General features: G+C 38.6%; 1 protein-coding gene across 1 annotated transcript in view; it reads left to right on the forward strand.

The window, feature by feature from the left end:
• Positions 1 to 22086, forward strand: part of LOC129250521 (uncharacterized) — a 53150-nt gene extending 31064 nt beyond the window's left edge. The window contains exons 2-3 of the mRNA XM_054890141.1: positions 21539 to 21868; positions 21941 to 22086. Of these exons, the coding sequence (XP_054746116.1) occupies positions 21559 to 21868; positions 21941 to 22086 (456 nt within the window). The 5' untranslated portion in view covers positions 21539 to 21558. The remainder of the gene's footprint in view (positions 1 to 21538; positions 21869 to 21940) is intronic.
• Positions 22087 to 25630: the final 3544 nt, after the last annotated feature.

Genomic DNA, 25630 nt, shown 5'->3' on the forward strand with positions numbered 1-25630 from the left:
TTATGCTAATATTCTCTAAACGCTCAGTAATGACGACTATTCCAGCATTATTTGCGGCTCTGGGTAACATGTTTGCAAGGTTTTCGGTAACCTCAAAAACATCTTGTGCGAACAATACCGCTTGGCCACGAAAACTATATTGCCCGAATACGCCACTTAGCTTGATAACTTTTACAAATGGAATAATGCGTGAAATCAGCCGTTGTTCGGCGTGTGATAATTGCGCTATTACATTTGGAACGGATCCTGGGTCCAAATTGTTCCAATAAGATCTGGACGGTGCAAAATTTTTCTTTGAACTCAAATGGGTCTTACACCGTTTACAAACCATCAAGCAATTTGTTTGTTTTAATTCGCTAGGCAAATATGGTGCTGATTTGGTGTCTACAATCCACTTAGAGATCTGATTTTGATAGCACCGTTTAGTGCAAATCTCACAGATCTTGTCACAAAACATGTTAATTGACTGCATGAAGCCGGTTATGCTGGCTCTATTTAATCTCCTCGCCTCTGCGTTTCGTTGACGCATTTGCAGCAAACGAATTAATCTGTCTCTTTCTGACTGTGAGCCGCTCTGTCCTCTTCAGACTGTGAAGCTCGTAGTTCAGCGCTATGTTGCCGCATGTGCTGTAGTCGAGCCGCTCTGTCCTCTTCAGACTGTGAGGCTCGATATTCAGCGCTATGTTGCCGCATGTGCTGTAGTCGAGCCGCTCTGTCCTCTTCAGACTGTGAGCCTCGTAGTTCAGCGCTATGTTGCCGCATGTCCTGTAGTCGGGCCGCTCTGTCCTCTTCAGACTGTGAGGCTCGATATTCAGCGCTATGTTGCCGCATGTGCTGTAGTCGAGCCGCTCTGTCCTTTTCAGACTGTGAGGCTCGTGGTTCAGCGCTATGTTGCCGCATGTGCTGTAGTCGGGCCGCTCTGTCCTCTTCAGACTGTGAGGCTCGATATTCAGCGCTATGTTGCCGCATGTGCTGTAATCGGGCCGCTCTGTCCTCTTCAGACTGTGAGGCTCGTAATTCAGCGCTATGTTGCCGCATGTGCTTTAGTCGAGCCGCTCTGTCCTCTTCAGACTGTGAGGCTCGTAATTTAGCGCTATGTTGCCGCATGTGCTTTAGTCGAGCCGCTTTGTCCTCTTCAGACTGTGAGGCTCGATATTCAGCGTTATGTTGCCTCATTTGCTGTAATCGGGCAACTCTGTCCTCTTCTGACTGTGAGGCTCTATATTGTTTCATATATAGTCGCCTTGTGGTTTTCCTCTCGACGATTTCGTCATTCGTCCATCCTGAACATTTTTCTTTCAATTTTAGTCTCTTTTTCGCTAATCTCCTCTTTCTTTGTGTTGCAGTTTCAAGTGTTCTTTTTTCCGCCAATCTCCTCTTATTTTGCGTTGTAGTTTCAAGCGTCATTTTTATTCCCACGAATAGTTGTCACGTGAAATCTGTATTGCATAGATTATATAAGCTCAGTCGATGCAGCCTGACAACAGACTAGTATGATGTGATCACTTTCCTACAAAAACCCCATTGCCAACAGCCGCAATATGCTCGCCACCTGCCTAACAAAATTCATTGTGATATTGTTGCCTTTTATAATAACAACAAATTATCACAGCATATCAACATCAATGCTCGAGTTTGATATGCAGCCCAACACCAATAAACATGATGATCACTACCTGCGCTTACCTTAGCAACAGCATGCTGGGCAGGCAGCGCAAATAGAAAGACTCTCGCCTGACCTCACAAAACAACCCACTGCATAACAACAAACAGTCATCACTACTTGCGCTTGGCTTGGCAACAGCATGTTAGGCAGGCAGACCAAAACACAACAATTGTTGTCTGGCCCAACTAACCCCCCTCTGCATAGCAACACATGGTTGGCATGCTTGGTAGGCAGGCCAACGGTACCACACAATTGTCTATACTGGACTATTTGGCATGTTTCGGGGATTGGAAAAATCGTTGGCATAAGTGTATTTCATCGAGAGGGCAATATTTTGAAGGGGATGAAACTGATTTACAAGAATAAAAAAACGATTCAAAGATTCAAATTCACCTTAATTTTTGCCCACAGGTAAAAAAAGAAAATATTAATCCTGGCAATCCCAATAAGGATAATGGAAAACTTTTATCAAATTATTGCATTGTCATCGGTCCTTGATAGGTGTGCAAAATTTCAAGTCGATCAGATGTTTAGAAGCCAGTGAAAATTAAGCTCAAAGATTCCGTTACATACATACATACATACAACCAAACCTAATAAAAGTGTGTTAAAAAAGATTCAAAGATTCAAATTCACCTTACTTTTTGCCCACAGGTAAAAAAAGAAAATATTAATCCTGGCAATCCCAATAAGGATAATGGAAAACTTTTATCAAATTATTGCATTGTCATCGGTCCTCAAAGATTCCGTTACATACATACATACATACATACATACATACATACAACCCGACCTAATAAAAGTGTGTTAAAAAAGATTCAAATATTCAAATTCACCTTACTTTTTGCCCACAGGTAAAAAAAGAAAATATTAGTCCTGGCAATCCCAATAAGGATAATGGAAAACTTTTATCAAATTATTGCATTGTCATCGGTCCTTGATAGGTGTGCAAAATTTCAAGTCGATCAGATGTTTAGAAGCCAGTGAAAATTAAGCTCAAAGATTCCGTTACATACATACATACATACATACATACATACATACATAAATACATACAACCAACCCGACCTAATAAAAGTGTGTTAAAAGAAGATTCAAAGATTCAAATTCATCCTACTTTTTGCCCACAGGTAAAAAAAGAAAATATTAATCCTGGCAATCCCAATAAGGACAATGGAAAACTTTTATCAAATTATTGCATTGTCATCGGTCCTTGATAGGTGTGCAAAATTTCAAGTCGATCAGATGTTTAGAAGCCAGTGAAAATTAAGCTCAAAGATTCCGTTACATACATACATACATACATACATACATACATACATACAACCCGACCTAATAAAAGTGTGTTAATTATGTCAAAGTTGAAAAAATAGAGAAAAAATTAAAAAAATCCAAATACTTCCGCCTACAATCTCGTCAGTTGTCATTTCAGAAAAATTGTCAACACACTGTCAAAAAGGCTTGTTTTTGTTCTTTCGAACTAAAAAAACAAATTCGAAATCGGATGGAAATTGGCAAAGTTAGGAGTGATTCTTCACATCAACCTACTGAAAAACGGTTTTATGGCCATAAAATGAGATTTTGGGGGTGTATTGGAAATTTCTCCTATACCATTTTGTTTAGTTTTTCTATAGCCACAAGTTGTGCTAGGTCTCCATAAAAGTATATTTAATTTTTTTTTGTCACACAGTGTTATCCATCTAGTGATGGGTTCAGGTACCTCCTTGAGATATAGGTCATTATAGATTGCATCATAGGAAGTGTTATCAAAAGCCTCTGATATATCAATAAATGCACACAGAGCTATCTGTTTTGACTCAATAGCCTTTTCAATAACTGTTACCAGGCTGTGTATTGCAGTCTCAGTTTTTCCCTGTTGATAGGCAAATTGAAGTCGATGCAGTGAGAAGTTAGCTAGATTGTTTTCCCTAATATACTGATCAACTATCTTTTCCATTGTTTTAAGGAAAAATGAGCTGAGACTAATTGGTCTGTATGATTTAGGTAGTTGTTCGGGTTTTTTCCCTACCTTTGGAATAAATACAACCTTAACCTCAGCCCATTTTGTAGGTAAATATCCTAGCAGTAAGCTTGCTTTGTTTAGTCTGGTCAAATCAGGGATAATGTGGTGAGCACCCTGCTGTAAAAGACAGGGGAATATCCCATCAGGTCCAGGAGATTTATATGGGCTGAATGTTGATATTGCCCATTGTACCCGCTTTTCATGGAATAGCTTGTTTGCTAGTTTTAAGTTCTCAGCACTCGCAGATGTAGTAGTTTCTGCCGGCACAGAGATCTCGTCTAGCACAAGTGATTCAGGGAAGTGAGTGTCCAGCAGAAGTTGACTGGTTTCCTCTGGATTCCTTGTGTAGCTTCCAGCTTGTGTAGAGCAGTTAACACTTTGTTCTAAACAAAAGTGAAAGTAGTCCCAATTAGTTTTTCTGGGGTTTCTGTAAATTGTCATTTGTGGTTTGGTCGCACCTATGTCAAATCTAATATGTCTGCCAATTTGAGACTTCGGACAAAGCATTATGACTAGAGAGAGTGATGTCAAGGACTTCTCCCCTGGTTGCATTAATGAAAGTCGGTTCGTTGCCTCGATTTGGGATAGATATATTATACCTAAGTAGAAATTCAAGAAGGTACTCACCTCTTGGATTTATGTTTGTGCTCCCCCACGCTGTGTGGTGTGCATTTGCATCACAGCAGAGGATCCACCGGAGACGTTTTTGTTGACAGTATTCCACCAGGGCTATAACCTCCCTTGTTGGAGCAGTAACCTCATCTCCTGGAAGGTAAGCGGAAGCAAGTACTACCCCATGTTCACCTTTGCTCGTTGGCACTTTTACACAAATCGCCACCTGGTCTTCTGTAATAAACTGTGAACTTGGGATAAAGGTTAGTTGATTATTTATTATCAACGTTGCTCTGGGACGGTCTTTGTTAGCAGCATATATCAACTTACCGTTTACGCTCTGGAGTCCCAGAACGACTCCTTTACGTACCCATGGTTCTTGAATGAAAGCTACATCCACTCTGTTGAGCACCCGCCAGTCATTCGTGTTGAGGTCCTCGTTTGGCCATCAAGGAGGCTAATAATGTAGTCAGTTGAGGTGCTGTCCAATTCTGGAAAGTGACCAAGGAAGATTTGTGGGCGCGGTATATCTGCCTCCTGTACAATCTTCAGCTGTGCATCTTTCCACGGCTTCAGCTTAGGAACTGCTTCCTTTAGCCAACTAGCCGTATCATTGCAGCCGCATGGGATAACTATGTATCCTCGGCGAAAGGTGCAGCTAATAAATTTGGGCTTTGAAGCACCAGTCTGCTTTTTCCTTATAGCCTCCAGGATAGCATGTTGTATGGCCGTTAGTTTTTCCGTCGACCATATTCTAGTTGGATAGTCAGGAGGTATTATTCCCAACTTCAGGCACTGCTGCCTTTGGTCCTTCCGTTTCGGTAGTCTCGTCTGCCTTTCTTCCAACGCTAGAGCTCCCCTGTAAATTGGCACGCTTAGGGGAGCTTTGCTTTGGCGTGGTGCTACTGGAGCGTTGTCGCTTTAGATCAGCTGGTTTTTGAGCCAGCTCTCTTGCCTCGTCAATGCTGTGACCCTTTCTCAGGAAGCACTTCAGACGCTTTCTGGCGGCACCACACAGCCGCACCTTGTTTTCATCCTTTCTTCCTGAGTCACGAGTGGGAGAAGCTACTAGTTTCTCCTCTTCCTCTGGGTATATTGAAGAAGCTTTGCCATCTGGCTCCAGGGCCATGTCGTCAACTTCCATATCCTTGATATCGCTGGCAGTTGGAAGGCATTGGTTGCCCTTAGCTGCCTGCGATGTTGTTGGTAGTTCGGCATTGTTTACCGAAAGGTCGTTATCGACCTGGTTTATATTAGGCACTCCTGCCCTTTTTAATTAATTATTGTTTGACTCTGCCATGTGTTCCCGCGAGTAAAGGGGAAGGGAAGGTCGAGCCACGACAGTGCCCCGGTGTCGCGGTAAGGCTAATAACAACCAGAGGGTGCCCGATATCTAGAGATCACCGTTATAAGACACACTACGTCCATTCATCCTATAAGCGCGGTTTGAATTACACCTAGGATTACGGGTTCTTTCGAGTTTTGCCTCTCTAGATCCGCCATTTTTAGTTAAAAGCAGGGGCACCTCGTGCAGGAGTGGCATTCAAGCACAATGGTCGATCTTTAGGCTACTAGCGCAACTGCCATACGCCTCTGTGTGCATTCCCCCAAGAAGCAACTTACACTTCACCCCCAAAACAAACAAAATTATTGTCAAATGAAAATATTCCTTGGCACAGCTATGAGAATAAGCAAAATAGACCTATCAAGGTAATGGTTAAAAATCTTCACCATTCCTGAGACAGTGATTTTATAGTGAATGACTTAAAATCACAAGGGCTAAATGCTTTAAGCGCCATAAACAAACTCAATGGGAAAACAAAGGAATCACTTGAAATGTTTCTCATCTCTTTCGATCCGTCTGAAGATGTGAAAAAAATTTACGGAATTAAAAATATATTGAATACCATAGTAAAAGTTGAACCTGTTAAATCTACAAATCTGATACCGCAGTGTAAAAAATGCCAATATTTTGGCCATACTAAAAACTTTTGCGGGAAACCCTCACGATGCGTCAAGTGTGCAGGGAAGCATGCAACAATTGATAGCAAAAAAACTGAACTAGAAAGCCCAAAGTGTTGTAACTGCGGAGAGTCCCACCCTGCAAATTACAGAGGCTGTATAGTGGCGAAAGAACTCCAAAAAATTAGAACGAAAAAGCGATCCCAACATTCAAAACCAGTAAACAGTACAAACAAAAAACACACAATCCCAAAACGGGCTACTACAAGCCTTACAAATAATCCAACAAAAATCCCTATAATAAATAAACCGGCTACATACGCACAAATTACCAAAAATTCATTACCGAACGAACTTATTGTGCAAAATCCCCTTTCAGCTATATTAAGCAAATTAAATGAATAAGGCCAAATCTTCAAATCAATTGAACAACGCTTGTGTGCCCTTAAACAAAACATGCAATTTTTTGACTATGAACAAAACACTAAAAATAATATTATGGAATGCCAACGGTCTAGCTAAACACCAAACACTGCAAATAGAAGTTCTGTTAAACAACGACCAAATTGACGTTTGCCTAAAAGCGGAAACACACTTCACAAGACATTCATATTTGAATTTTAAACATTATTCCCTACACCATACTATTCACCCCAACAATTGTGCAAGAGGTGGCAGCGCCGTTCTCATAAAAAATAATGTAACTCACCACTTGGAAGACCAACTCAGCGCCGACGAATTTCAAACAACTTGCGTTTCTGTCGAGGCCTTCGAGCAACAAATATTACTAACAGCTTTATAAAGCCCACCCAGACACCAACTAAAATCTGAAGATTATGTATCTCTCATCGAAAGATACAAAGGACGTTTTATTATAGGAGGCGATTTCAACGCTAAGCACATTGGGGGTCCAGGCTTACAACGACAAAAGGTCACGAAATGTTGAAAGACGTATGACAAAGAGGTTGCGAAATAATTTCAACTGGCAAGCCAACATATTGGCCTTCAGACTCCAACAAAGTACCTGATTTCATTGACTTTTTTGTCTTCAAAAATATTCCCGCAAATCATCTTTCTATTTCCGAAGACTTTGATCTGAACTCTGACCACTTACCGATCCTTTTTTCGAAATATCAGGAAATGTGGTACTAAATAAATACTAAATAGTAAATAATAATGAAATAATAACTTCACCGACTGGCAGTACTTCCAACTGCAATTACAAGCTGTAGTGGTAGACACCGACCGTATCGTGACCATTGATGATCTTGATGATGTCGTGCTTCAATTCTCGCAAATAACTGAAAACGCAGCATGGAACAGTACGCCCCAACAAGAAAATAAGAAAAACTACCCATCATATATCAAGTTGCTGATAAATAAAAAACTAAAACATAAACGTCGTTGGCAGCAAACCAGATGTCCTGAGGACAAATTGAAATTCAACCAAACAACAAAACAACTACACGTTCAAATTCATACCTTCAAAAATGATAATTTCAATCGATATCTTACTAACCACAAACTAAAATTGATTTTGCCCAGGAATTATTGCGAAATCCTTTCTTCCTACCTTGATGGCAGAAACTTTCGTGTCAGACTTGACAACGCCTATTCTTCATTACAAAAAGCAAGCGCGGGGGTACCTCAAGGAAGCATCCTAAGCCCTCTCCTGTATCTCTTGTATACGTATGACTTACCGGTTCACGAGCACCACGTTACCGCAACCTTTGCAGATGAGACGGCTATCCTAGCAGTTGGAGAATTAATCGAGACTACAACGACGAAATTGCAATCATCGGTGAGTTCTATTGCAACATGGGCAAAAGAATGGCGTATCAAACTAAATAATTCAAAATCAGTGCACATTGTATTCGGTCTGAAAAAAAAAAACAATTTACAAGCCAGTCTACATAAACAGCGTAAATACAGTATACCTCCATCGTGATCTTGTCTACATAACAGCGTAATACAGTATACTCGTATCGTAACGTAGGCAAAATATCTTGGAATAACCTTTGATGCTAAACTGCATTGGAAGGCGCATGTCAAGAAAAAGTGGGAAGAGCTGGAATTAAAAACAAAAAGCCTTCTTTATCTTATTGGTAGACACTCTATTCTGTCAATGAACAACAAACTACTGCTATATAATCAAATTCTTAAACCGGTCTGGACGCATGGCATTCAGGAATACTCAAGCGAAACTTGCATGACTATTATCCAACGATTCCAAAATAAAGTGTTGCGCAACATCGTCAATGCTCCATACTATGTGAAAAATCTCGACCTCCATCGTGATCTTGGTATGCTACTCGTCACTGACGTGGCGAAAAAGTATGCCATGGCTCACAGACAACGTTTAAGTACACATGTCAACGCTGAAGTATTGGCTTTGCTTCAGCCAAATACTCATCGTCGGCGGCTCAAGCGTAAAACAGTTTTAGACCAGATGGGCACCCAGTAGCAGCTGTACCTTGTATATAATATTTATACATTCATAATGAATTTATGAATATTGAGGCATCTTAGTTTTTCCTTTTTTAATATATATGTTCAATAAAAATTGCTCGTTAGTATCTTTATTTAGTAGTACTAGTTGTATTTTCTAAACGTTATTCTGTTTATACTTTAAGATGCGTTAATAAAAAAACAAATGTCCCCTGCTATGGTCTTGTAGCCTCCAATGATTCTAACATTGCGTAATCTGTACACCCATTTAGCCTGTCTCAAGCAGCTGGGATATTTCACCTCGCCTAGTCTTAGCCCAGACGATTGTAACCATTGCTTAATTTTATTGATGGTGTCCTCTACCATTCATGAGACCTCTTTTAGCCTTTTCCCTACGAGTACCACAGCTAGGTTATCTGCATACCCAACAATGCTTGTTTGTTCGTGCTGTTCAACGCGTAGCACTCCATCATACCTGATATTTCACAGGGAAGGGCCTAGTACAGTGCCTTGAGGAACTCCTCCCCGTCTGTATTATACCAAAGGGTTCTGTTATCAAAGTATGAAGCAATTAACTTTATCAGATAGTTCGGCACATTCATACTCCGCATACTTCGCATACTTCTATTATTGCATCTACTGCATTGCGATGCTTTCTGAAGCCGTATAAGCGAGCTGACAGACCTGTATGGCGGTAACAGATTATTTCTTCTAGCACTTTGCCGGAAGGTTTTCAGGCTTCGGCAGTAGGACTAGTCGCTGTTGTTTCCATTTCACAGGAAAAACTTAGCTTCTAATGCATGTTGTGTACAGGCTTTATCAAATAATAGAAAAAGTTTTTTCTAATAGCGATCGCCCTTCGGTAGGCAATGGCAAACCTCCGGGTGTACTTCTGCTATGAAAAACTCCTCATAAAAACCGTTTGCCGTTCGGAGTCGGCTTAAAACTGTAGGTCTATCCATTTATGGAACAACATCAAGATGCACGCCAAACATCTAACAGAAGTGTACGCGTTAATAATTTTTTTTTATGACCAAGGTTCCACATGATTTTGATTGTGTTTCTATGTTGGTGCAAAACTTCTCTTATACGATTTATCAACTCCGTATTATTGTTGGTGTTCAATAGTGCGTCAATTGTCCACTTACTATTACTGCATATTATTTACTTTCACTTACTGCATACTATTTCATTTGTCACTGCTAACGTTGTGTGGGTGTCTGGTTTTGGGCAATCGGTGTATATGATTCCTCACTCTGGTTTATAATAGCGTCGTTGAATAGCTGAAAGTATTGGTCAGCGTTGCTTTTTGGTTTTCGATGATTGTACGACTATCTACGTTGGAAGATTTTAGCGTCAGCCACTGCGGATGAGTGCTCTCCTTTATTAACTGTAGCGTTGTTATTATATCGAATTGATTAACAAGTGCCATGCTTCTCATGATTGCTGATGGCTTGTTTCATGCATATGTGGTGCTTTCACTGCATCAAACAGGAGTTTGTTTTTACAATGAGGGATTTAATAAGTAAGCGTTATTGTGTTGTTCTGTGGTGGATGTCTGGTAGGCCTGCTTCGGTTAACACTGTTTTAGCAGGAGATGTAGGAAAGGCGCGTGTATATAAATACATCTTGTTGTAAGCTTGCTCTTGTTGTGAGTAAGCTTATTCTAAGATGTTTGAAATGGTCTTCATAAGTGAGCTTTTTATAAAGAATTATACCGTGTTTTCTTAATGAGTTAGTATGTGGGATTTGTGTATTATCAATAATGGGGTTAGGGGCTAGGGAAGGGACACTTTCTTTTTTGCAAATGTTGCAGGTTGCGCTTTTATTTGCGGAAATTTGAGTTCCTGATGTCTTACTCTTGTCGGTAATATCGATTAGGATCCCAGTAAGGACCTAAGGTCAAGTCGTTAAAAGTTGACAAACATCGTCACCGTAAATTAAATGGTATACATATGGATTGAAGGATAATAAGTAGCTGAGCTAATTAAACGCTATAATAAAAAGGGGAGTTCTGATTGTTTTCACTAAGATAATTTTCGGTTAGAAAGAAATACTTTGATAAAAGTGTGAATTTTATTCTCATTTCTTTAATTCCTGTAGTACGACGTGGGCTCGATCGATAACACCCAAACGCGGTTGAAATGCGAATTGGTTGCGAGTTATCAATTATTTTTATTTGGCATACTTCAATATCTTCTTGGAACAAATTTTTTCAAGAAACTTTGACATACAGGGCATTAGGGATATAGGTTTCAAATTTGGACAGAGGACTTTAATTTATTATGTTTTGGGAAGGGATGGCAGTGGATTTTTCTAGTTTTGAGGAAATACGCTTTGGTCTAGTGTACTATTATATAGAATTACAAGCCTAGATTTCAATGTATGGGAGAGGTTTTTAGCAGGGGATATGATATTTTGTCTGAACCAGGTGTTTTTCCAGTCACATTCCAGGATATGATGTGGGATTGTGATACGAATCAGAAATGCATTTTTTTGACAGAGTAGTGAAATTACTGTGGAAGTTGGAGCTGTTTGACCATGTAGGCGCAAATTTTTACGCAATGTTTTGGGAATGGTATACACGTCCTTGTGCAAAGTGAATAAAGTCGATTCTATTTCATTTATTTCCTCCTGAGAGGGCTTTTATGTCACACCATATTTTGAAATGGGTTTTATGCTACCTGTGAGTTTTTTAAACGATTGATTTCTTGCAGACTTTAACTCTCTTCTAAAATTTGGGTAAGCTTTTTTACTTGATTAAATTCCCTGTTGCTCTATTGTGTTTAAACGTGCTCCAAAGTGACTGCTTTGTGTTTCTTAAAAAAGCTAGTAAATTCATTCAATACGGAAGTTTTTGAATTTTCTAGTGTTTGATTGTGGTACGAGTATGGGTATGTGGGTAGCGAACCGCTCTACCCTTTTTTTTAAGCTCCGGCATTTAAATTTTTGGATATGGCTTTTGCACTTGCTAACGTGGTAACTAGAGAACAGTTTTTGGGCCAATCATCTTTTTTCGTAAGAAATTTAGGTTTCGGTTTGAAGATATATGTGTTAGGGGTAGTGAGGGTAGTTATAATGGGGGAATGGTAGCTATTGCGGAGAGCATTTAATGTGTTTAAAGAGAGTTTAGGAACTATGGATGCTGGAGAAAAGGCAACACTTACGTGAGTGAAAGAATTGTTGGCGGAAAAGTGGATTGGGGTTAGGTCGTTGAGGATAAAGAGGTTTTTTAATAGCCCCCGTTAGTAGATTTAAACCAATGTAGTTGTTGTATATACCCTTTAAATTCCACTGAAAAATTCGTATGATCTATTTTGTGTTTGGATAACTGTAGGTAAAAAGGTAGCGGGGGGATTGTTGAGGTGTAACAACAGATTTGAAATGTGTGGGAATGTGGTTGGGATATCAATAGACGTTGTTGTAGCGTGATCAATAGGTGGTGAGAAAGAATCGTCGAAGTTATCAGAACAAAGCTCCTGTCGTTTCTATTTCAGCTCAGTCTTGTTTATTTTGGATTTCACCTTGTATGTATAGTACTTGACACTATTAATTTTTATGGATATTAAACATAAAGGCGTTTTGCCTTTGACACTAATGGCTGCCCAAACTATGACAGAACCGCCTCCGAAATTGCGAGCTATCCTATCCTCCTTTTTCTTCCGTTCATCATGCCAATACATTTGGAAAAGATCTGGTCCCTCCAAATTGAATATTTTTTATCGGAACAAATTACTGTTTCCCATTCATTTTCTCAAAATCGGTACTTTTTTGCAAACGTTATGCAAGGTGCAACTTAGGTTTAATGTAAAATCACAGTTTTGTTTCGTTTTAGTTTTGAAGCAGGCCAAAATCTCTCTCCATGATAAAATGTGTCCCTGATCAAATTAGACAAATCTTTTCCGCGTGGCATATTTTTTGTTTCCTAACCAAAACAACCACATATGTGCATGTATATTATTGAACGGGATATAGTAAAGTGATCAAAAGCACTTATGATATAATAATTTTAACGTATAAACATGTGGATATTGTACAATTAAGGTAAACGCTTTTGGTCTTATATAATAACTAGCAAACCCGGCCCCCTTCGCTGGGCACACTAAAATAGAATAGATATGGTTTAGAACAGAAAATATATGATTTTCATATTATTTATTTCTTTATTCTTTATTCAAGCGCTTTGGCATAAACAATATTTTTTGTTTTTCTATTTGTTTTTGAGTAAATTGAGTAAATATAAAATATAAATTGAAAATCAGGAAAAAAGAAGATTGTTTTTAAATTTCAAATCAACGCATATGAATAACTAAGAAACAATCGTCTTTTTTCCTGATCATCCATGAATTTTTCGTTTCAATTTATATGTTTTACTAGCAAACCCGGCCCGCTTCGCTGGGCACACGAAAAATTCATGGATGATCAGGAAAAAAGACGATTGTTTCTTAGTTATTCTTTTGCGTTGATTTGAAATTTAAAAACAATCTTCTGTTTTCCTGATTTTCAATTTATATTTTATATTTACTCAAAAACAAATGGAAAAACAAAAAATATTGTTTATGCCAGAGCGCTTGAATAAAGAATAAAGAAATAAATAATATGAAAACCATATCTTTTCTGTTCTAAACCATATCTATTCTATTTTAGTGTGCTCAGCTTCAGTCGACGATGCCGCAATCGAGTTGTGTTTCTTTGTATTCCAACAAATTCCAACTTTATATATTTCACCTGAATTTAAACTTTCATAGTCCAATTTACTTGAAAGTGGAGTATTAACTGGATTACAACCATTCATGCCAAATTTTTCCAAGACTTTATTGATATAAGCCGATTGACTAAGTTCAATTTTATTTTTTGTCTACTAACTTTTATTCCGCCCGAAAATTCTACCAGAAAGGAAGGTAGGTATGAAAATTACACCATATTAAAGCACTTATGAACAGCTTTCATTTGATACCCATATTGTACATACACAACCAAACGTTACCCGGGTCCACGTTTTGACCTATGTCTCGAGACCCCAGTCACGGAGCAGCATGAAAAATACTTTGTACTAAAGCATTCACCAACAGCTTTCATTTGATACCCATATTGTACATACTCTTCCAAAGGTTACCCGGGTCCACGTTTTGACCTATATACCAATAGGTATCCCAACTATACGGAAACCATCTTCAATACCTACTTAACAATGTGTGTAAGTTTGGTTTAATTCGGTGCTAAGACACGGCGGGTCCACGTTTTGGCATATATTTCGAGACCCTAGTCATCAATAGGTATGAAAATGACCCCGTATTAAAGCACTTATCAACAGCTTTCATTTGATACCCATATTGTACATACACAACCAAAGGTTACCCGGGTCCACGTTTTGACCTATATCTCGAGACCCCAGTCACGGAGCGGCATGAAAAATACTCTGTACTAACAGCTTCAATTTGATATCCATATTGTACAAACACATTCTAGGGTCCACGTTTTGGTCTCTATCTCGAGACCCTAGTCACGGAGCGGCATGAAAAATACTCTGAACTAAAGCATTCACCAACAGCTTCAATTTGATATCCATATTGTACAAACACATTCTAGGGTCCACGCGTTGGTCTCTATCTCGAGACCCTAGTCACGGAGCGGCATGAAAAATACTCTGAACTAAAGCATTCACCAACAGCTTCAATTTAACATCCATATTGTACAAACACATTCTAGGGTCCACGTTTTGGTCTCTATCTCGAGACCCTAGTCACAGAGCGGATGGAAATACTCTTAACTAAAGCATTCACCAACAGCTTCCATTTGATACCCATATTGTACATACACATCCGAAGGTTACCCGGGTCCACGTTTTGACCTATATATCGAGCCCTATCCACCAATAGGTATCCAAACTATACGGAAACCATCTTCAATACCTCCTTAACAATGTGTGTAAGTTTGGTTTAACTCGGTGCAAAGACACGGCGGGTCCAGGTTTTGGCATATATTTCGAGACCCTAGTCATCAATAGGTATGAAAATGACCCCGTATTAAAGCACTTATAAACAGCTTTCATTTGATACCCATATTGTACATACGCAACCAAAGGTTACCCGGGTCCACGTTTTGACCTATATCTCGAGACCCCAGTCACGGAGCGGCATGAAAAATACTCTGTACTAACAGCTTCAATTTGATATCCATATTGTACAAACACATTCTAGGGTCCACGTTTTGGTCTCTATCTCGAGACCCTAGTCACGGACCGGCATGAAAAATACTCTGTATTAAAGCATTCACCAACAGCTTCAATTTGATATCCATATTGTACAAACACATTCTAGGGTCCACGCGTTGGTCTCTATCTCGAGACCCTAGTCACGGAGCGGCATGAAAAATACTCTGAACTAAAGCATTCACCAACAGCTTCAATTTAACATCCATATTGTACAAACACATTCTAGGGTCCACGTTTTGGTCTCTATCTCGAGACCCTAGTCACAGAGCGGATGGAAATACTCTTAACTAAAGCATTCACCAACAGCTTCCGTTTGATACAAATATAGTACATACACATCCGAAGGTTACCCGGGTCCACGTTTTGACCTATATCTCGAGCCCTATCCACCAATAGGCATCCAAACTATAGGTAAACCATCTTCAATACCCACTTAACAATGTGTGTAAGTTTGGTTTAATTCGGTGCAAAGACACGGCCGGTTAGCGAACACACACAAAAAGTTGACTTTATTTTATATCGTCCCCTTAGTATTAAAATAGCCTATAAATTTTTTGATGTTTTGAGAAAATGAATTTCAAACTTTTTGTCGAAAGTAGCTCTCACTCAAATCTCGTTATATCTGTAAATATTTATTATTTTTTGACTGACGTTTTGACCCACTTTTTGAACTAGAATTTGACAAAATTTTGACCACATCTAAAATCGACGATGGAGAATCCAAAAATTCAATAAACGAATAATAGCCTATGAGCACATAGGCTATTGTTATACTAAGGGGACGATACATAAGATACTAGCAACCCGCCCAGCTTCGCACGGGTATAAAATATATACCCTATGTCACTCACTGAAAAAATGATTAAAATCGATCCAGTAGTTTTGGCTTATTCATTACTGCCCGTGGCCCGCACGCGTTAAATTTGGAGTAAGACAATTCCCCTTTCTTTATAGCATGAAGATTTCCTGCTATCTTTGGGATGTCTAAATTCATACCCTACATTTTTGCATATTAACTTTTTGCATTTTTACATATGTATTTATTTTATTTTTACAACAATTACTATATTACAGAATGTCTTTATATACAACGTTCATAGCTTTCTTGTCATTAGACAATACACACATGTTTTCTCTAGAGGTTACTCTTGAAAGAGCGACATACAGTTGGTCATAAGAAAAACAGTCAACACTCAAATCTAAGCCTGCAACGTTGAATGTTTGACCCTGAGATTTATTAATGGTCATTGCAAAAGATGTCTTTACCGGAAATTGTAAGCGTTTAAATTGGAATGGTAGATCCGATGGTATCAGAGGGATTCGGGGAATCAATACATCTTCTCCGGTACCACATCCTGTGAGTATTGTGCACTCTATTATGAAAGTTTGCAGTGATTTTACCAGCAAACGCGTGCCATTGCAAAGTTTAGGTGGACTTAGGTTTCTTAATAAAATAACAGGACAACCTATTTTCAGCTCCATTTTGTGAGGAGGGAGCCCAGACGGGTTCAAAGAATTTAGAAATTCTGTAGGAAATTGAACAGCTTCTTCCAAATCGAGAACAGTATCGACCGAGTAGTATATTTTCGTCGGCGCATCAATCTTTGAAATAATCAAGTTATTTACTTTATCTACTTGTTCGTTAGTTGCTGACAGAATAGCTCTTTCTTTAAACCAAGATATTGTCTTATAACTTATGTTATCAATGTCAGGATAGACATTGTTGACTAACTCTTGGACGTTGTCTATCAAAACACAAAGGTTTTCTAGGTTAATCCTTCCCTCACTTTGTGTTAATTCTCCATTGCCAACTTTTAGCAGCATCTCTGGAAATAGCCTGTTCTCACGTGAAGATGACGAAACCCTCATATTAGTTTTAAGATCTAATTTATTGACATGCGACCAAAGGTGGGATCTTTTTAGCGAAGCATTTATTTCGTCAGCACGTGTTCCTCGAGTCACAACTGGTAGGATTTGACCCTAGCCACGGAGCGGCATGAAAAATACTCTGAACTAAAGCATTCACCAACAGCTTCCATTTGATATCCATATTGTACATACACAACCAAAGGTTACCCGGGTCCACGTTTTGACCTATATCTCGAGACCCCAGTCACGGAGCGGCATGAAAAATACTCTGTACTAACAGCTTCAATTTGATATCCATATTGTACAAACACATTCTAGGGTCCACGTTTTGGTCTCTATCTCGAGATCCTAGTCACGGAGCGGCATGAAAAATACTCTGAACTAAAGCATTCACCAACAGCTTCCGTTTGATACAAATATAGTACATACACATCCGAAGGTTACCCGGGTCCACGTTTTGACCTATATCTCGAGCCCTATCCACCAATAGTCATCCAAACTATAGGTAAACCATCTTCAATACCCACTTAACAATGTGTGTAAGTTTGGTTTAATTCGGTGCAAAGACACGGCCGGTTAGCGAACACACACAAAAAGTTGACTTTATTTTATATGTAAGATACTAGCAACCCGCCCAGCTTCGCACGGGTATAAAATATATACCCTATGTCACTCACTGAAAAAATGATTAAAATCGATCCAGTAGTTTTGGCTTATTCATTACTGCCCGTGGCCCGCACGCGTTAAATTTGGAGTAAGACAATTCCCCTTTCTTTATAGCATGAAGATTTCCTGCTATCTTTGGGATGTCTAAATTCATACCCTACATTTTTGCATATTAACTTTTTGCATTTTTACATATGTATTTATTTTATTTTTACAACAATTACTATATTACAGAATGTCTTTATATACAACGTTCATAGCCTTCTTGTCATTAGACAATACACACATGTTTTCTTTAGAGGTTACTCTTGAAAGAGCGACATACAGTTGGTCATGTGAAAAACAGTCAACACTCAAATCTAAGCCTGCAACGTTGAAGGTTTGACCCTGAGATTTATTAATGGTCATTGCAAAACATGTCTTTACCGGAAATTGTAAGCGTTTAAATTGGAATGGTAGATCCGATGGTATCAGAGGGATTCGGGGAATCAATACATTTTCTCCGGTACCACATCCTGTGAGTATTGTGCACTCTATTATGAAAGTTTGCAGTGATTTTACCAGCAAACGCGTGCCATTGCAAAGTTTAGGTGGACTTAGGTTTCTTAATAAAATAACAGGACAACCTATTTTCAGCTCCATTTTGTGAGGAGGGAGCCCAGACGGGTTCAAAGAATTTAGAAATTCTGTAGGAAATTGAACAGCTTCTTCCAAATCGAGAACAGTATCGACCGAGTAGTATATTTTCGTCGGCGCATCAATCTTTGAAATAATCAAGTTATTTACTTTATCTACTTGTTCGTTAGTTGGTGACAGAATAGCTCTTTCTTTAAACCAAGATATTGTCTTATAACTTATGTTATCAATGTCAGGATAGACATTGTTGACTAACTCTTGGACGTTGTCTATCAAAACACAAAGGTTTTCTAGGTTAATCCTTCCCTCACTTTGTGTTAATTCTCCATTGCCAACTTTTAGCAGCATCTCTGGAAATAGCATGTTCTCACGTGAAGATGACGAAACCCTCATATTAGTTTTAAGATCTAATTTATTGACATGCGACCAAAGGTGGGATCTTTTTAGCGAAGCATTTATTTCGTCAGCACGTGTTCCTCGAGTCACAACTGGTAGGATTTGACGGAAATCTCCTGAGAACAGAATTGTTCATCCACCCATAGGTGAATTTTTGTTGCGCAAATCGCGCATTGTCCTATCCAGTGCTTCCACAGACGTTTTGTTTGACATGGTAGCTTCGTCCCAGACTATTAATGAGCAGTCACGCATCAATTTTCCTGTATTGTTCAGTCTAGAAACACTACAGACCCTGTTATCATCATCGGTTGCGATTTTGATTGCTTGATTGTAGAGTGTGTGGTTCGGCCTCTTTCCAAAAGAGTAGCGGCAATGCCGGATGACGCAACAGCTAACGCAATTTTTCCGGTAGATCTCAATTACTAATTACTGATGTAATATCTTGAAAAATATTGTTTTTAATTATATGCTGTAAAGAGCCATATACATAGATCTATATGAAAACAACAATGTATTTAAGGTATTTAATTGGATAAGGATTAATGTTGTACCTATTTGATGAAATCGCTTCGGAAATAAGCTATTAGTTGTCGTAAAAAGTAAATGACAAAAAATGTTATTGTATGGAATCGATAGCAAACCAAACGCGCTCCGAATCAATAAAAACTATTCAAAAACTGTATTTTAATTATGTGCGATTTACTAATATAGAACGTGAAAATAGCGTTTTATTTCGCTGTAAAATTATATGTACATATTATTACATGGAATTCAGTACATACATAGATACATATGTACATACGTCCGAAATGAAATAATGCGAGCGATTCGTAAATACATGCATACACACGTCACCATACGATGTTATTCAACATTAATGAGGTGTGGTGAGATTATCGCTTAACGCCTGTTGTTTCATTCGGTTGACAGCGAACAAACACACAAACAGCTTTTTTTGGAAAAAGAGCTGCTTTTGTTTAAACAATTTTGGTTAAATAACAAATAAATCAATTATTTTTTTTGATGCAGAACGAAAGTAAATATTTCAAAGTTAAACTTCAAGAAAGTTTCATTTTAATTGGTTGATTCGTTTATGATTTATGGCCGTGAAAACAAAAAATTTATGTTTTTTTGCCACATTTTGACCGATTGCCACGCCCCCTTTAAATATTTCTTCACATTATATAGATATAAACCTTCCTCTTCAATCAATCTATCTTTGAAAAAAAACCGCATCAAAATCCGTTGCGTAGTTTTAAAGATTTAAGCGTATAAGGGGACATAGGGACAGAAAAAGCGACTTTGTTTTATAATATGTAGTGATTAAGCATTGGAGCTTTTTTAACCTTTATCCATTTATATTTTTCAAAAAAAAAAAACGAAAAAAAATTTTTTTCCCACGAACACATAATTTCATTCGGATTTCACATTAAATTCTCAAATTTCGTAAGAAATTATTCACTGTTCCAAAATCCACTCCAAAAAAATTCACAAACAATTTTTACATGTTGCACTTACGTTTTTTCCTTTTGGCATCCAAATCAGAAAGAAATATTGACACATTGTAACTCACACTGTCAATTTGACAGTTCAGTTCCGCCCCAAGCGTTAAAAAAGTAAACGACATTATGGCTGGTTCAAAAGAACGCTGTACCCGTTGCCAGTGCTCCGAATTACAACCAAACTTTACGAAACCATTTTTCAATATTTACTTAACAATGTGCGTAAGTTTGGTTTAATTCGGTGCAAAGACACGGCGGGTCCACGTTTTGGCATATATTTCCAGACCCTAGTCATCAATAGGTATGAAAATTACCCCGTATTAAAGCACTTATCAACAGCTTTCATTTGATACCCATATTGTACATACACAACCAAAGGTTACCCGGGTCCACGTTTTGACCTATATCTCGAGACCCCAGTCTCGGAGCGGCATGAAAAATACTCTGTAATAAAGCATTCACCAACAGCTTTCATTCGATACCCATATTGTACATACACGTCCGAAGGTTACCCGGGTCCACGTTTTGACCTATATCTCGAGACCCTATCTACCAATAGGTATTCAAACTATACGGAAATCATCTTCAATACCTACTTAACAATGTGTGTAAGTTTGGTTTAATTCGGTTCAAAGACACGGCGGGTCCACGTTTTGGCATATATTTCGAGACCCTAGTCATCAATAGGTATGCAAATTACCCCGTATTAAAGCACTTATCAACAGCTTTCATTTGATATCCATATTGTACAAACACATTCTAGGGTCCACGTTTTGGTCTCTATCTCGAGACCCCAGTCACGGAGCGGCATGAAAAATACTCTGTACTAAAGCATTCACCAACAGCTTCAATTTGATATCCATATTGTACAAACACATTCTAGGGTCCACGTTTTGGTCTCTATCTCGAGACCCTAGTCACGGAGCGGCATGAAAAATACTCTGGACTAAAGCATTCACCAGCAGCTTCCATTTGATACCCATATTGTACATACACATCCGAAGGTTACCCGGGTCCACGTTTTGACCTATATCTCGAGACCCCAGTCACGGAGCGGCATGAAAAATACTCTGAATTAAAGCATTCGCCAACAGCTTCTGTTTGATACCCATATTGTACATACACATCCGAAGGTTACCCAGGTCCACGTTTTGACCTATATCTCGAACCCTATTTCCAAAATAAAATATAATCCATTTTACTCGTGGATAATGTAGCTTTCGAATGGTGAAAGAATTTTTAAAATCGGTCCAGTAGTTTTTGAGCCTATTCATTACAAACAAACAAAGTTTAGTATAGATTATTTCTTTTTGCACTGAATAGAACTTTGCATGTTACTAAAATACCATAGAAAGTTCACATTATAATTGTAAAAGTTCGGCTAAGCTGGACAAATCTAACAAAATTGGTATTTATTATAATTCATAAACAGTAAGTGTTATAAAATTTGCGAACTTAATAAGGCCAAAATATATCAGTTTTATTTAATCTTTTGACGTTTTGCGGCATCGAACAAATTTCTTACACCATTACTATTATTACAGGGTTCAATGATATTCTCAGCATGGAAATGCCAACATCACATGCCAGCCATGGTACCACATCATTATCGGAAGTAATAACTCATCATAGTATTACCGGACCTAGTCATAGTCTACTTTCGAGCTCTCATCATCATCATCAGCAGTTGGAACATCAAGCAACGGCACACACATCGAACACTGTATCTGCACTTCACTTACATTCCTCATCCGCTGGGACCTTGGCGGCAACATCGGCGCATCATCATTCACATTTAGCTCATTTGCAATCGCAGCATCCACATGAAAACCCATATGTGCCCGCCATTCAAACTAATAATGAGAAAAATATAGGTAAAATCTTTTAATAGTTTTAAGTACTTTAATTCTAATTAAAAAAAATTACTATTTGAAAAAAATACGCAGTCTTGTCGAGAGCCAAATTTCAGGAGTACATACATACATATATACTCGTATTATATCCACAAACAACACAGTCGAACGCACTTGATTGCAATCTGTGGAAACGTGGGGTCTTTCTCCTAGCAAGATTCAATGGATCTATACGGTGAACTGAGAACGTACCTTAAGGCCTGCCATGGTCTTACCGGGACGGGGGCAGCTGCGGCGATATCTATACCCCAGTTTCTGTGGGATTTCAATCAACATGATAATGGCACAGTCCCTACAGTTACCCGCTCACATAATCAATTCAAGTCGCTTTCCAGTGGCACAATACCTGAATCCTACTGGACTCAGAATCCAGTATACATTGTTGTAGCAAGAGGTCGTCAACTGCCCGTTTTGACTACCCTTAGTCAACCTTCCGGGGTGGTTCAGCCGCTCACTCTGAGTGAAACATTGGCTTATTATAAGACAGTCGTTGATGGGATTTCGCAACTAAGTGCATACATTTAGCATTTTTCTTGGTTTAAATACACCTCCAAGCAGGTGTTTGACTGTTTTGGTCCGCGAGTGGTATTTTGTTTCCCACCTGTGCTACATGTCTGCCGAGAATTCCCCTATCCGCCACTTGGGGATGCGTCCGATGGGAGACAGGCATGCTTTCCATATTGCTCCAGGATACTATATTTTCTAACATTATTCACCAAACAGTGACACCGTAGAAGATGATGAGCCTGTATTATTATGCGAGAATTTTAAGCCCCATATTTTGCCTATAGCATGCTTATAGAGTAGTATCCATATAACTTTAATGGAATCATTTTGGGGGACTGCGGCTGCGAAATGACTTTCGTTCATTGGATACAAGATGACTTCTATAGAGGACTCACTGTCTGTGAATATAATGAACTTCGCTTAAAGTAACTGCTTCAATGTCAATACCGAGCAGTATGTGGGCAAAATAACGGCATAAATGGTAGAACCTGATTTGTTTGTGATAGCAAACATAGTATACATAATTTCCCAACCTTCATTGTATGGCTATAAGGCTATACTTGGTCTCGCCATAAATTCTGTGACAAATTTTACAATACTGCGTCGAGAACAAATTCACAGAAAAAAATACGTTATTTTTGCTTTTGTTAGTATGCAATGTCTAGTCATAAATTATACACAGTTTCGTGGCAAATTTCGCTTATTAACAATAGAGGGAGAGCTAAAGAAAATCGCATTGTAGTGATTGCATTGCATAAGTATGATAAAAGTACAAGTGAGATTTCCGAATTGCTGGAAAAACCTAATATTTCGAAAATGTTTGTTTACCGCACGATCAATCGTTTTTCCCAAACGTCTGAAGTGACAGACAGAAAAAGAAGTGGTCGTTCTCACATGGTTCGAACCAGTGCACCCCTAAATGTCGAGAAATAATTCGCAAAAATCCCCTTAGAAAGCAGAAAATCATGACTAGGCAAATTAAATCCATGTCAAGACTAATTAGAGATGGTCTCCACATGAAAGTCTTCCGTCGCTCAACTGGTCATCTTTCGACGATTCGCTTGATGCAAACAACTCTTCGATGGCACGTAGTCAGCGGTCATGAAAATATTCTTTTCACAGATGAGAACATTTTCATTGTTGAAGAAGTGTTTTATAAACAAAACGACAAAATCTGTGCTAAAACTTTTAAAGACGCAAAAAATGTTGTTCTAAGGGTTCAGCGTGGCCACCATCGGGCCTCCGTAATGATTTGGTGAGGAGTGACTTGTAAAGGTGTTACATCTCTTCATTTCTGCGCAAACAAAAGTTAAGACCAGGGAAAAAGTGTACCAGGAGGATATCTTAGAAAGTGTGGTCAATCAGTTGAGCAGTACTCTCTTCAAGAGAGAACGTTAGATCTTCCAGCGAGATTCCCTTCCTGCCCATGGGGTAAAAACCACCCAGCTAAAAAACAAACAGGAGTAATAGGTTCATAGCCGCAGAAGATCGGCCGTCTGGATGTCCAGATATAAACCCATTGGACTACAGTTTGTGGTCCGAATTAGAGAACATGATCAGTCGAAGGTCTCACAGAAATTTGGAGAGTCTCAAACAATCCTTGGTTCGAGCAGCGACGTCAATATCCATGGAAATCGTACGCGCTGCAATAGCTAACTGATCTAATCGTTTGAGGGCTTGTGTAAAAGAAATTGGTGACCATTTCGAGTGAAAATTAAATTTTTGTTTATAAATTTACATGATGAAATAAAACTAACATCATTAAAAAAAAGTATTATAATTTCATATCTATAACGGACTTAATTTGTAACAGAATTTATGGCAGGACTAAGTAGTTCCACAAAAGGAGCTACCTACAGTTTTAAGCAGGCAAATGGCAAGCAAATAATATTCGATTTGCTTAAGAAGCCCTGCAAATTATCAATAATTTAGAAAGAAATTGTTTATTTGTAACAATGAGCTTTAACGAGATCCTTTAGAAATATAGCAAAAGAAAAGAGTTAATTGCAAAACTAATTTTATTATAACCGCAAAATGTCAGCTGAAAACCGGTGTTTTCCGTCTTCGTCCCAATTGTGTTTAACCAACCGATTTTTCCGACAACAGGGGATCAGCTGATCACCATCCGTCAACCCGTCACCAGCTGTCCCACTTCAATTCTATTCCGGGCCTAATTGTAGTACTGTTTATCTGAATTCCGCGCCGTAAAATCTTAAAAGTACTTCAGTTTAGCGAAATTTTCAGTCGCACAGATTGCAATGGTGATCAGCTGATCCCCTGTTGTCGGAAAAATCGGTTGGTTAAACACAATTGGGACGAAGACGGAAAACACCGGTTTTCAGCTGACATTTTGCGGTTATAATAAAATTAGTTTTGCAATTAACTCTTTTCTTTTGCTATATTTCTAAAGGATCTCGTTAAAGCTCATTGTTACAAATAAACAATTTCTTTCTAAATTATTGATAATTTGCAGGGCTTCTTAAGCAAATCGAATATTATTTGCTTGCCATTTGCCTGCTTAAAACTGTAGGTAGCTCCTTTTGTGGAACTACTTAGTCCTGCCATAAATTCTGTTACAAATTAAGTCCGTTATAGATATGAAATTATAATACTTTTTTTTAATGATGTTAGTTTTATTTCATCATGTAAATTTATAAACAAAAATTTAATTTTCACTCGAAATGGTCACCAATTTCTTTTACACAAGCCCTCAAACGATTAGATCAGTTAGCTATTGCAGCGCGTACGATTTCCATGGATATTGACGTCGCTGCTCGAACCAAGGATTGTTTGAGACTCTCCAAATTTCTGTGAGACCTTCGACTGATCATGTTCTCTAATTCGGACCACAAACTGTAGTCCAATGGGTTTATATCTGGACATCCAGACGGCCGATCTTCTGCGGCTATGAACCTATTACTCCTGTTTGTTTTTTAGCTGGGTGGTTTTTACCCCATGGGCAGGAAGGGAATCTCGCTGGAAGATCTAACGTTCTCTCTTGAAGAGAGTACTGCTCAACTGATTGACCACACTTTCTAAGATATCCTCCTGGTACACTTTTTCCCTGGTCTTAACTTTTGTTTGCGCAGAAATGAAGAGATGTAACACCTTTACAAGTCACTCCTCACCAAATCATTACGGAGGCCCGATGGTGGCCACGCTGAACCCTTAGAACAACATTTTTTGCGTCTTTAAAAGTTTTAGCACAGATTTTGT

Source organism: Anastrepha obliqua, chromosome 6, assembly GCF_027943255.1.
Source record: "Anastrepha obliqua isolate idAnaObli1 chromosome 6, idAnaObli1_1.0, whole genome shotgun sequence".
Taxonomy (NCBI): domain Eukaryota; kingdom Metazoa; phylum Arthropoda; class Insecta; order Diptera; family Tephritidae; genus Anastrepha; species Anastrepha obliqua.